Here is a 12,351-nt window from a genome sequence, read left to right as displayed (position 1 = left end):
GGTCTAGGCCCAACCCCACAACATCCGCTGACGATGATGAGGGAGAGCAGCGAATCAATGCCCTTATCGGCAGAGACGACGTCATCGGTGAGATCCGCAATGGCTATTCCGGCTTTTTCGGATATGATCTGAAGACCTGTAAGGAAGTCACCCTCACTGGGTCTGATCTCAGGCTCGCTGTGCATGACTGATGCTAGTATATAGTGCACCTCCTCAGCGGCATGGTCCTTCGAGGGATCTCGAGGCTTTTTTTAACTCGCTGGTGGTAGAGTAATCCATGAAGATGGACTCCAAAGCTAGGCCTAGGTCTAACTCCCTGGGAAATCTTGCAGTGGCTGTCAAGGATAGTAAAGAGTCAATGCGCTAAACGAGGTATTTCTGGGGAGATCGGTAGCAGGAATACCGCGTTTGTCGGGCATTATATGGATAGCTCGTGGATCCTAGAAGGTCCTGCAGGCTCAATGGGTACAGATACGCCGAGGGTGCTAGGCTTGGATTGTTTACAGGCTGATGTGGTTGAAGGAGTAGCCGGCGGCCTCTTCTGGTGTTGACCCCTTTCAAGAAGCAAGAAAGCTTCGAGAACTCGACGAGGAACTTCTTGAATCTGGATTTCCCCAGTTAGTATTTTTCGCGCTCTTTGAGTGAATTGCAGAGCTTACTGCAAGTTGCGAAAAACAGGCAACGACCTTGTTTCTGTCGACGACAACTATATCTCCATGTCAAAGATTATCCTTGCGGGGAATCTTCTCCGTATACGTCGTGTATTCTCTACCCAGGGAGATACCTCAAATATCTGGCTCGAGCCCCGACCGTGGTTGATGAAAACTTCGAGGTCGAGATCGCGCTTCTTGTTATAATCCATCGCGAAGATATGCTGTTAGTACCAAGTAAAGCTGGTTCTGTCCCTCGATAGTGTAACTTCCGCAACGCCATTGGATGGAGCTTCTGCGGCGCTCCGGGGCTATATGGTGTATACAGTTCCATCATGCGCCAGAAAAGAAATTTAGATGAAATTGAACCCTGCTCAGGGAGGAATACAGATCCAAGCAAAGGTTTCGGTGCCGGTCTCATGGGTTGAAGGTGGTGCAGCAGTCTCGCTTCTGAGAGTCTAAGCAATAATCCCGCGTTACGAGACATCCAAAATGACTAGGTCTAGGCCTCATTTGCCAGACTGCACTGCCCACTACCATTATTACATTTCTCATGGTAGTTTTTAAAATGCTCAGGGGAAGCCCAAGACCCTCTCCCATCCGATCCAAAACACCGCATCGATGCGTAAAAGGGCAAATCGAATAATATCGAGACTTTTTGCGTGTAAACGAAATACCATCCTCGCCCGATCAAGAGTCTGCCTGAGCTGCCTGTATTCTTCCCCGGGATCCGTGCCTCCAGAATCACATAGCTGGTGAGCGGTGACCGTCAGCAGGAACAGAAGATTCATTATACAAGCAAAGGATGTTTTCAGCCCTGTTCTGGTCAGTACGTTGGTCTTCGGAACGTATCTTCATGTCACACATACAAGGTGGCCAGAACGCCTGGTAGTGTGCGGGTTGTAGGTTCGATATAAGGCTCAGGGCCACATCTGCCTCGGCTGATGCTGTCTGGCGTATCTGCGATCGTGCGGCGTGCCACTCTTCATTTTGCTCTAGTTCGGAGGAAAGGTGATCCACATTGTTGAAGGGGCGGAGTAGTGCACGGAGGATTAAGATCTTCACAGATTGATAGGCGATGTGGAGAGATGCGGAATCATCTGATGTTTGTTTACACCCGGGTGCCGGTGCCATGGCTAAGGATAAAGGGAGACTTGTATACCATTCTGTGAGGTTTTGCATAAGAGGACGAGCGCTAGACATTGTCAAACGAAAGTCCTTGCAGAGGGTGTACAACGAACGGATAGAGCTAAAGATAGATTAGTTCGCGTGGTTTTTAGAGGTGGAGATGCGAGCGATCCCTGAAGATTATCTCAGGGTCATCACTTACTAAAGACTCTCCAGAACATTATCCAGTATTGTGGTGAGTTTTGAGAACTCGATAGCATATGCATGCGCATTGCTGGTAGGGTCCTCAGACTCAATATCGCTCGAATCCAATTCAGTAATGAGCCAATTATTTCTTGAGACGTGACTTGGTCGGCCAAAGCTAAAGGCAAGCCACTTGTCTAGGGCGAATACCACCCATGATAGGCGACGACGGGTACGGATCTCGTTTGATGGTAAGTTCCACATGGCAGGATCCAGATGCAGCCCGAGTGTTTGTGCCATTGACACAGCCATGCCCAGAAGCGTCCATTTCATTGAGCTGTCAAGCAACAAAGGATTCAAAGGTGGGTGCAATAGGAGGATGAGTGCTGCTTGCAAAGACTGCATTGTAGGTTGGGATAAGGCATTATTGAGTTCGCGCCAGGCGATTCCGAATAAGACTTGCGGTGACGGAGGACTATACACAAACTCGATACATAAGTAGTCATCGAACGTCGTAAATGGCTGAGTGATCAAGTATATCGCCGCTAGAAGATGTGCTGACGCGGCCCGTGGCTCTGGCAGTCTATCCTCAGGGAAGATAGGAAATTGCCGGTTAACGAAACGCGAAAACCTGATTGTATGTCAGTTGCGATGGAATGCTGGTCCGAACTCAACCAACTCACAATTGGATCAGTCGTTCCCCAATCTCCGGGGCCACGATCTGTGATAGGTCGGGCAACGTGTCCTTGGCAAACGGTGTTTCCAAGCTACTCAGGGCCTTTGACTCGTTGCTTAACTCGGGTTTTGATAACAAAAATTGCACTGGCATCTCTGTGTCCTGCACTGACCGTATAGCAAGCTTGGAGAATGGAAACTCTGCTCTTGCGTCGAAACGATAATGTCGTAGAACATAGGGATCCATATCACCAGTCAAACCACATAGCTGGGAAGACAGTGATGGATGGTTATCGAGGGACGGAGGCCCCGGAGCAGGATTCGACTCTATAAGAGACAATCCTTGACCCTCATACATGCTGAGCATTAGCTCGTTCATGATTCCATTATCTCCGCTACCTAGGACAGAGGCATGCGAATCTTCAAGTCCTTGCACAACGCTCAAGTCATATAACTGCTCGACAACCCTTGGAGCATCACCATGCATAGCGCCTTCCGTCATATACATGGCTATTGAATCCACTGGTTGCACCGAGCTTGCAAATTCGGATGACTCATTCGTTCGCCCATCATTAGAAGCATTTCCATCATTGAAAGCGTTCAGTGATGGACCGGGAGTAGTCTGCAGCGGGCGCCTCTTCTTACGGACTATACGATCGGTGAATTCGCAATGTTGTCCATGAACCCTGCATAGGCGGCAAGGGGGAGCTGTGTCGATCTGACACGCCGATTTCCGCGAGCGACAAAGGTCGCATGCGCGTTGAGCTTTGCTCATGTACCTACGAGGCCCAGTCCCTGAATATGGGTATCTTCTGGGAGGTGTGCCATTGTCCATGTATCTAAACTGGGGGCATTAGGGTTTGTGATTGAGAGAGAGAAGAAAGATTATTAATCTGGAGTCAAGCAGTGATGGGTGTCTTGAAACTATACCAAGTATGGATGAATTATATTGTCACGTGTTAGCAATATTTCACTTATCCTGATTAGGAAAGGGGCTGGCTAATCCACCATCTCCTTGATTCTGCTTTATTAACTTCACTTCTTTACTGCTCCCTGGACTCATTTATTATAAAGTGACCTGGTGAATGGCTATTCTCCCTGTCTTTTGGCATAGTGCTATTCATATATTTTGTACAACGGGGTTAAAACTTCCAAAAGCGAAACTCTACATATTCGCATGTTGTCCATTACATGCTATCATAATTTACTCCGAGCTTGAATATGGCTGAGTATGTCAGAAACCAAATCAACTGCATCCTTGGCCATCCCCATCCCAGCCTGGAATCCGGTCCCTCCTGCGCCATAGTTGTGTACCACAGCGTTACCCTGCGGTGTGGTCTCGAGCTCCACTCGGGCACCACCTTGTCGCGATGGCCGCAATCCCACTGCAACGCGAATGATCTCTGTTTCTCCATTTTCGAGGATCGGCAGGAGACCTGCTGTACGACTCAGAATTGACTCAGTCTCTACCGGTCGGGCCTGGCTAGTATGGTCGCCTGGTTGTAAGTAGCCACCTAATATCACGGTGCCATCTGAGTGGGGTCGTGGGATTATATAGGTTTCATAGTCTTTGCCATGTCGCATAACATTGATTTTCACTGATGGCGCCTTGACAAGAATGATCTGACCGCGTGTTGGATAGCATTTCGTGTCATTAACTCCCACTAATTTGACTGCTGCGTTGCCGATGCAGTTGAAGACAATTTGCGTTCCGTGCAGGAAGACGTCCTGTAAGCTTGCTACCTTCCGGCGAACAAATTTTACACCACCATACTGCGGCTGAGATAGGAGGTATTTCAAATGTTGGCAATGTGCAGGCGCGTTGACGGTAACTGTGGTGAAACTTATACCAAAAGCAACTCCCTTAGGGAGATCGGATGGAGGTATGATGACAAGCTATCGGTTAAAGACCACAAGGTTAGCACATCTGCCCAGTGAGTGTGTTTGTGTGCTACAATACAGACTTATGTAATGGGCAACCTCACATCGCGAAGATACTCCGTCATGCTGTTGATCTTATCCTGCGACGGGGCTTGATCCCAGTACTCTGTTGACTCGGTTTTGGACAGATACTTCGCTTCTTCTGCCCCGTCATCAATCAGGCCCATCATGGCCGAGTAACCGGATTGATCCCAGCGCAGCGCATTGGCATCATTTCCCGATATGCCCGAGAAATTCGCTCCGGCCCTAAAACACAGACGGTGCGTTAGGATACGTTCTATCGAATGTAAATTGAAACTATGTCTGCGCACCAAGGAGAGGTGTAATCAATAGATTCATCTCCCGGAAGATGTTCTGCCATGATTGTGACATGCTGTCCATAGCCACGTTTCGATAACTCCAAGGCCACGTTCAAGCCGATGATTCCGGCGCTGGATGATTAATGTCAGAGATCGTGTACGTGAATCGAGGGCTCCTATATGCTCTTACCCGAGCACCACAATATCGTTATGTGTCATTTTGAATTGATCCTTAGTGCTTGACGGCGTTTAACACACTATCCTAGCCTATATAAACCACTGTCAAGATAGATGGTGTCATACCAAGGGAATATCCGGCCTTCCGATTGGCGGCATTCCTGTGGAGCCTTGAGTGGCGAATAAATGGTCCTATCAGCATAAATAAGGTGAAGGTGAGATAGCCGATAATTGAGCGTTGGAACCAAAAGGAAAGAAAATTATGACTGTGACGCGACTAAGGACAACAATATTGAGGATGGGCTAAGGACTGAGGAACGTTCGGCTATGTATCCTTCCCCGTCACCACCATATATTTACCACTCCCGACTTGGGCCTCTTCGTCTTCTCGCTGACCCGGAGTGGTCTCCACCGAATCTAACACTGGAACCGGCTGCTTCAACGTCCTTCCGAAGAGTACATAGAAGAGGATTCCCGCCACGAAGCCTACAATTGCTAGGGATCCATACATCCAAACTAAATAGGGATCTTGTGAAACCGGGGCGAGGCCAATACAAATGGCCGCTGCTACGCCAATAGTCAACCAGAATAGAGAAGACACCAGGGAACGCAGACTATTGAGATGGCTAGTTAGTGCGTGTGCCCACCGGATATTACAGGGTTATCTTACCTTTCGGGCGCATTGGTATATGCGATCTCTAAGCCAGTCACCACAACGAAGGCCTCTGAAAAGGCGACAAGAACGTATGCAGGTGTCTGAACCCAAACGTGAATGGTTTGTGCAGGGGAGATGTAAATGTAGTGCTGGAGCACACTGGCGTACACCATCGACATGGAAGCCATGAAGAATCCGACAGTAATCTTCAACTCTGGTCGGAAATCGATCTTGAAGTGACGCAACATCGGGTAGACCACGACTGGTATCTTCTTAGACTACTGCCATACGAATAGACACGGTTGCACTTACGATCGAGAAACGGAATGAAGATAATCAACGCGATAGGGTCTAGATTTTGCAGCAAATCGTTCGGAGTGCCGTGCAGAGCCATTTGACCCGCCTGGGAGATAAGGTTATTCCAGATCTGGACCCAGCAAATAAAATAAAACGGGAAGAGGAGGAATAACTGTTTGTCATGGTCAGCAATCGATAGTTATGGCCGATAATGTGGGTCATCTTTACTTTGCAGGCTCTGATGCCCTTCTTAACCCCGTCAACACTCTGATCGGTGTAGTTGGCGCTGGATGCAACAGAGTATTTCTCCATCCGACCCCGTTGGCTCAGGACACTCGGCTTTGCGTTTTCAAAGCCCCTTTCTGACATAGCAACATATACTGTCCTGGCGGTTTCGACAATTGGTGAACCTTGTGGTCGGGTCTTGATATACAATTTGCTGCTACATATAAAGACCACGGCAGCAAGGACAATCACACTGGAATTCGATATTAGTCAAATTTTCAAGAAACCACGAGGTATTGTATTTATAATCACTAACATCAAGGGTATGAGAAAGGCTAGCCAAAAGGACACCTTGGCTTCGACGTTGACAGTAATCAATGGCGATAGAGCGCCAATATTGACGGCCCAGTAGAACCTGGCAACCTCATTAATATCGTGCGGCATAGGTGATAGGAACGTGGTACACACCACATGAACATTCGCTCCACAGTGAGCTCAGGGTCGATGACGACACGTTCTCCTGACTTCAATGTCTTGACAAAAGCGCTACCTCTCTTATACTGTTCGGCACAGAAAGGTGTAACATTTGCCTTGATTCCACCCGTTCCCAGTCCAATGATAACCATCGAGACAACGAGCCCACCAAATGCCGATCCACCATTGATAGCTGCTGGAGTCGCAGTTGCCACAAGGATCGTCAAGCCGACGATATAAATTCCGGAGGCTATAACTATAGCCTTAAACTTGCCGACATACTGATCTATGAGGTGAGGGAGAAGATGAGTCAGTGGACAAGGGACCTTTCATACACACAACATAGCCTGCCCTTACCGGCTACTACAGCCCCCAGGATGGTGGAAGCATACGCCCAAAACTTGAAAAAGTTACCTAGAGCGGACGCAATGGCCTGTCCCTTACCAAGAGCACCTGGCAGATCCGCACCAGGCACGTATGGATTTCTGCCGTTATGCGTTTAGCGGTTATTGATAACCCGAAATAACGAAACAACATACTTGATGTAATTCTGCAGCGGTCCGCTCAGGCCAAAGTAGGTGAATCTTTCTCCAAGCTCTACAACGATGATCAGTCCGACAACCCAAGGAATACGGTCAGGCACCCGACGCAAGCCCGGTTCATACGCCTGGTCTGCTTGGAGAGGTTTCGGCGTATCTGAGTGAGTCACCGTTGACTGCATTTGACGATCCAGGACATCTGGAATTCTTGTACTTTCCGGCATGACTGGTCTGATGCTGCGTATGAAAGTCTATGCCAGAAGGTCGAGGCGTCGTTGAACTAGTCTGTTGCTGCACCGTTTATAGCCTCTCCACACCTTATCTCCGGTGCCTGATAAGGTGTTTTGCGGGGAAACGATACGAGGTTGTGGATGCCGATCACGACGTTCTTATCAAGTGGGTTTCAATGCCACCAATTGAAAGCGATGCCGCTGCCGGTCCACTATATCCATCAAAGACCTCTTTAGGGGATCCTTCACGAGCGGAGAATTACTGTGCGTGGTGACGGAAAAGAGATCGTCAGAATTTACCGCCGCCGGGGAGCCCGTGCCTTTTGCAACCTTTACCAATTGACCCAAGTTCACATCCGCACGACGGCTACACTCACGCAAGCAGAACAGATGATCAGAGTTCGTACTTCTGCAAGGAGGGAGGGCAACGTGATACCGGAAAAGTACCTGAAAGGTTTAGATATTGAATGGCAGGAGATGTGGGAAAATCACGGAAAGGACATGGACGGGGCTCACTTGGTGACTATCGAAGAATTTCGGCAATGCCCTCAAAGGTACAGCTTTACCTACCCAACGTGGACAGGTGAGTTCTGTCTATAGTGCTATGTCGAAGGAGGCCATTTAACGTCTCTTGACCACTCCCTACAGGCCCAGAAGTACATCATGTCCGAGATTATCAGGTCCCCGTCTCAAATCCCAAAGGATCGATCACCTGTCGCGTATACACACCCCCCGGGCTGGGTCCATTCCCAGCACACCTAAATTTCCATGGAGGCGGCTGGGTACTTGGAGGTCTACAATCCGAAGCCGCCTGGTGTCGTAGTATCTGCAACGAGTCATCTATCATTGTCATCGATGTGGATTATCGTCTCGCGCCAGAATATCAGTATCCTATCGCGCTGTATGACTGCTGGGCTGCGGTACGATGGGCACATACCAACGCACAAACTCTCAACCTTGATCCCAACTCCGTCTCAATTGGGGGGCTGTCCTCGGGTGGACTGATCACCGCTGTTCTTGCCCACTTCGCTCGCGACTGCTCTCCCCCTCTCGAACTGAAACTTCAACTGATGGTGGTGCCTGCCACAGATATGCGCTACGTGCCGCTGTCTATAACTAATGCTGAGCCCCTCACTGGAGAAAGTTGCCCGTACCCCAGTGCCATTTTCTTCTCCGATCTACCCTGGTCCCCGCTCGCCCGGGAGTCTTGGTTCCTAAATTACTACATTGGCACGGACGAAGAGGTCCGATCGGAAATCCTTTCAGATTGGAGAATGACACCTGTTCTCTCACCCTCTCTGAAAGGACTAGCCCCGGCACACATCGTGGCGGCCGAGTTTGATGTAGAAAGGGATGAAGCTGAGCACTATGGGCAATTACTTCGTGAGGCAGGAAATCCAGTAACCATGAAAAGGTACGCGGGTGTGCCACATGCGTTCGCCCATTACAATCATCCCACTCGGGGCCTGAGCAAGAGCCGAGAGTTCATCAGGGATACGGCAAGGCTTCTTTCGGAGGTACACGGCACCAGTCAACGGGACGAGGAGGCGTAGGCTGCGGGGATCATCCATACATCGAAGGATACACGTTACGCTCTGTTATTGGTGATTTTTCTCCGAGTCCAGTCCTGGATAAGAAGTGCGGGCCTCAAATCTGCCTGGTTCAGCTGAGGGAATGGCATGGGCGACTTGCGATGCGATACACACGGTATAGGGAATGGCAAAGCCATGATCACGAACTCTATCGCCGTTAGAAATGAACACATAAGTTAGCACAGAATGTAAGGACCATAGAAAACATCGTGATGTGTATGATCAACCAAGTCTCCGAAACCATCTAGTAGAATAATATACGTCGCACTTGTAATTATTAAAGATAATGATCTTCCCACCAAATTCACGACCCTGCACCTCTCGATTATACCTCACCCAAGGGTCCACGCTGGGATTAGGGGCTAACCTCCCATCCCTACAAAAGGAGTTGAGGAGCTGAATGATACTTTCCACATACCTAGATTAGTTTGCGACCAAACACAAAGCGTTGGAAACCATATCCTGACCCTTGGTTGAGATATTAACGATAGTTGGTAGAAGATCTTCAGTGGGGGAATGCGGCGCGCTCCTGGACAAGTAGCTAAGGCTCTCCCAGAATGCAAGGGCGGCAGTGATCTAACGCATCCCTTACATATCTGAAGCTTTCGATCGAGCCCATGTGGCATAGCGGGTCGACCTTAAGCCTTTGTAGCTTACTATTTGGTCAATTCACGAATCGTGTCCGGTTCGCTTAAAGTGCCGGCATGTCGGTAAATCTGGGGGCGATCTGCGAACCACTTACAGAAGAGAATAAATCTCAGTCCCGGGCTGGAGATAACCCTAGATATCGCGGACGGAAGAATCCTCCGTGTCATTCCTGACTCTCTTAGATATGATCTTCTGTTTGGATACGAAGCTCGGAGCATGATTGAGTCGGGGAGAACACCATTGCTCCGGGCTCTTATCGCCCTACCTTGACGGCGGGAGAAGTCAATGCCGTTTATGTGTGGTGCCTTAAATCCATGCTTGTAGAGATGGCGGCTCTCAGCTAGGCAACTGTCTGTAAACGCCTGACAGTGGAGAAATATTAAATGGCTGAGGAATATGTAGCGGATATTCTTCCATGTCAAGACGATCTTTAATTGTTAACCAATGTGTCCTAGAACTGATAATCAGATTGTCTTTAAGTGTATAATGACTTTATCATAGCTACCGGGTATTAGGATCTGTTTACATAATGTGACACCCAATCTGTAGAGTGAGCCTTGTATAGACATACAGTCAACTTTATATATCAATGCACGATTAATATATGTATTTGGCTTTGAGCACACACTTAATGCAGTAGCATAGAACATTTTATATTCGCTGGATGCTTCTACATGGTGATTAAGTGTTTTTATGTACATTATGTCTTGGCTATATTGAATATATATCTCCACACACACACACACAAATATACATCTATTATTTTCTATGATACGTTCTTTTTGATATGTATTGGCTTAATTTATATTCTATTATATATACTATATATAGGGGAGAACACTACTTTGAAATACATTTACCTATGCTATGGCAGTCCGTATGGAGTTGGAATATTGGACACTACTTATATGAAATTCTATACACACAACACTCTATAAACAAGTCCAAGATGAAGATACGGTATGTGTATATGGCAATGGCTCAGGTTTGGTTGTACTATGTTGCATGTATCCATTCAGCAATAACCGAAATCAGAGACATGAGTATAGGCCTGCTATTCGAAGGCTTCAATCATCAATAGGTATGCATGTATTAGCCCATTCTTATACAGACTTTCAGCTTGCCCGTCATTTGTATATTCTGATTGGGTTACTCGATCGCATAGGTAGTCCTGGTTGCTAAGAAAAGGAAGCTCAAATGCCTGATGATCTACGTGACTAAGTAGTGGTTTATGCCATCTACTTTGTGGCAAATTACGAGAACTGTAAACATGGGTTACCAATTTAATACTGAGTGATTGAGAAGTAAGTCCATTGATGTTATTATGTATTAAAAGAGTTTCTAGTCCTACCCTTCAGGCAAGGTTGAAGGGATACAGATCCAGGACACAAAGTTATCAGGGGAAAGTAAACGAAAGACACCCAATATAAGTCAAGTTCAAGACCACTTCTGTTCCACCGCGTAGTCCACATTCACATATGATGAGACAATCTCATGATCTGTTGATGTGTAGCTATAGAAACCCATCACATTTACTTGGAGGGGACGGGAAGAGAGTCTAGAAGTTCAACGAGGGGGCCTCCTGAGGGACCGTTTGGGCACTCAGCGCCTAGACATTCGCATCTCTGTGTAGTTGTTAGTCTATTGATATAGATTTGGATATAATCTTAAACGAAAACTTACGGTTTTGTCTGAGTCGGGTTCCTTCACGCATTCCCAGGGAATGTAAAATCTATCACCAGTGCATTCCGCCTGCTTCAACGTGCATCCCAGTGGCTCCCCAATTGGGTTCACCGAGGTAACGCTTGCACCAGAGGGCGTAGAGCCATATGCACAGCAGTAGCCAACGCGATCTGGCTCCTTCTCGCCATGGCTCTGCTGGCCATCACCATTGTGGCCATCACCATTGTGGCCATTGCCATTGTTTCCATCGCCCTTGTTTACGTCGCCATTGTTTCCATTACCGCCGTCATGGCCTTGAGGAGCTGCAACGGCAGCGCAAGCGAAAGCAAGGATGGCAGCGACGGTAGTGAAACGCATCTTGAATGAAAGTTGGAGGATTGGATACCCGAGAGATTGAACTGGATAAACGAATGGATGAGGTAAAGAGTGTCTGAGAGAATGACTTGAGAGGCTTGATGATGAATGATTCAGATGTTGGGAGGAAGAACTAGCCCTTTATATAGCTTTTGGGGAGCTTATGACCGCGCGTATACCCTGATGATGTTTGATACGAAGTCAATCGATAGTATGCCTATGCATTCCAGGTACAGATTTAAGATGTCTGAGCGCAGCAGAGTAATACATTCCGTACAGGCCCACAATGTCCAGTTATACCAAACATGCTTCCTCCAGGCATGGTGGATGAATTGAGTCCCTAAACTCTCCCGAATCATGTTTCTGGCAGGGGCATATCCTTTGATATGCCCAGCACCCCTGCACAAGATGCATTGTGTTGTCCAAGGCTCTTTGAGTTCAAAAACACTTACAATTTTGAAAATGAGTTTTACTGGCCCACTCAATCTACTATCTACACATATACACACATTGTGCTTTGAAGCTAAGGTAAAAATCATTATCTCTAGCTCGGTAGACTCGACTGTGCGTCGACTACCTTCTCCAAGGTATTATAACTATA

The 12,351-nt window shown here is 47.7% G+C and overlaps 5 protein-coding genes across 5 annotated transcripts; 1 reads left to right on the top strand and 4 right to left on the bottom strand.

Moving 5' to 3' along the window:
- Positions 1-363: 363 nt before the first annotated feature.
- Positions 364-862, bottom strand: BDV38DRAFT_280243 (uncharacterized protein; the record flags this gene model as incomplete). Its single annotated transcript, XM_032059254.1, has 3 exons — positions 364-604; positions 660-706; positions 773-862. 3 exons carry the CDS (start codon positions 860-862, stop codon positions 364-366), a joined length of 378 nt encoding a protein of 125 aa, XP_031916310.1.
- A 360-nt stretch (positions 863-1,222) lies between these two features.
- Positions 1,223-3,699, bottom strand: BDV38DRAFT_269246 (transcription factor domain-containing protein; the record flags this gene model as incomplete). The annotated part of the gene is made up of 5 exons (XM_032056935.1): positions 1,223-1,467; positions 1,520-1,899; positions 1,981-2,592; positions 2,645-3,431; positions 3,684-3,699. The coding sequence occupies 5 exons, from the start codon at positions 3,697-3,699 to the stop codon at positions 1,223-1,225; spliced, it is 2,040 nt and encodes a 679-aa protein (XP_031916309.1).
- Positions 3,700-3,833: 134 nt separating this feature from the next.
- Positions 3,834-7,467, bottom strand: BDV38DRAFT_269245 (FAD-binding oxidoreductase; the record flags this gene model as incomplete). Its single annotated transcript, XM_032056934.1, has 12 exons — positions 3,834-4,532; positions 4,622-4,823; positions 4,889-5,008; positions 5,067-5,107; positions 5,403-5,667; positions 5,724-5,970; positions 6,021-6,177; positions 6,234-6,483; positions 6,547-6,645; positions 6,699-6,990; positions 7,062-7,189; positions 7,244-7,467. 12 exons carry the CDS (start codon positions 7,465-7,467, stop codon positions 3,834-3,836), a joined length of 2,724 nt encoding a protein of 907 aa, XP_031916308.1.
- Positions 7,468-7,665: 198 nt separating this feature from the next.
- Positions 7,666-9,257, top strand: BDV38DRAFT_27797 (alpha/beta hydrolase). The gene is made up of 2 exons (XM_032058610.1): positions 7,666-8,056; positions 8,122-9,257. Exons 1-2 carry the CDS (start codon positions 7,864-7,866, stop codon positions 9,024-9,026), a joined length of 1,098 nt encoding a protein of 365 aa, XP_031916307.1. The 5' UTR covers positions 7,666-7,863; the 3' UTR covers positions 9,027-9,257.
- A 1,988-nt stretch (positions 9,258-11,245) lies between these two features.
- Positions 11,246-11,753, bottom strand: BDV38DRAFT_280239 (uncharacterized protein; the record flags this gene model as incomplete). The annotated part of the gene is made up of 2 exons (XM_032059253.1): positions 11,246-11,338; positions 11,397-11,753. 2 exons carry the CDS (start codon positions 11,751-11,753, stop codon positions 11,246-11,248), a joined length of 450 nt encoding a protein of 149 aa, XP_031916306.1.
- Positions 11,754-12,351: the final 598 nt, after the last annotated feature.

Source organism: Aspergillus pseudotamarii (assembly GCF_009193445.1).
Source record: "Aspergillus pseudotamarii strain CBS 117625 unplaced genomic scaffold BDV38scaffold_12, whole genome shotgun sequence".
NCBI lineage: Eukaryota > Fungi > Ascomycota > Eurotiomycetes > Eurotiales > Aspergillaceae > Aspergillus > Aspergillus pseudotamarii.
Note: the sequence above shows the minus strand (reverse complement) of the source record. Positions and strands in the feature narration are given on the sequence as shown.

Coding starts and splice junctions, on each gene's coding strand:
- BDV38DRAFT_27797 (XM_032058610.1), top strand. CDS start 7,864: ATGATCAGAGTTCGTACTTCTGCAAGGAGGGAGGGCAACGTGATACCG. Junction 8,057..8,121: donor TACCTACCCAACGTGGACAG/GTGAGTTCTGTC, acceptor CACTCCCTACAG/GCCCAGAAGTACATCATGTC.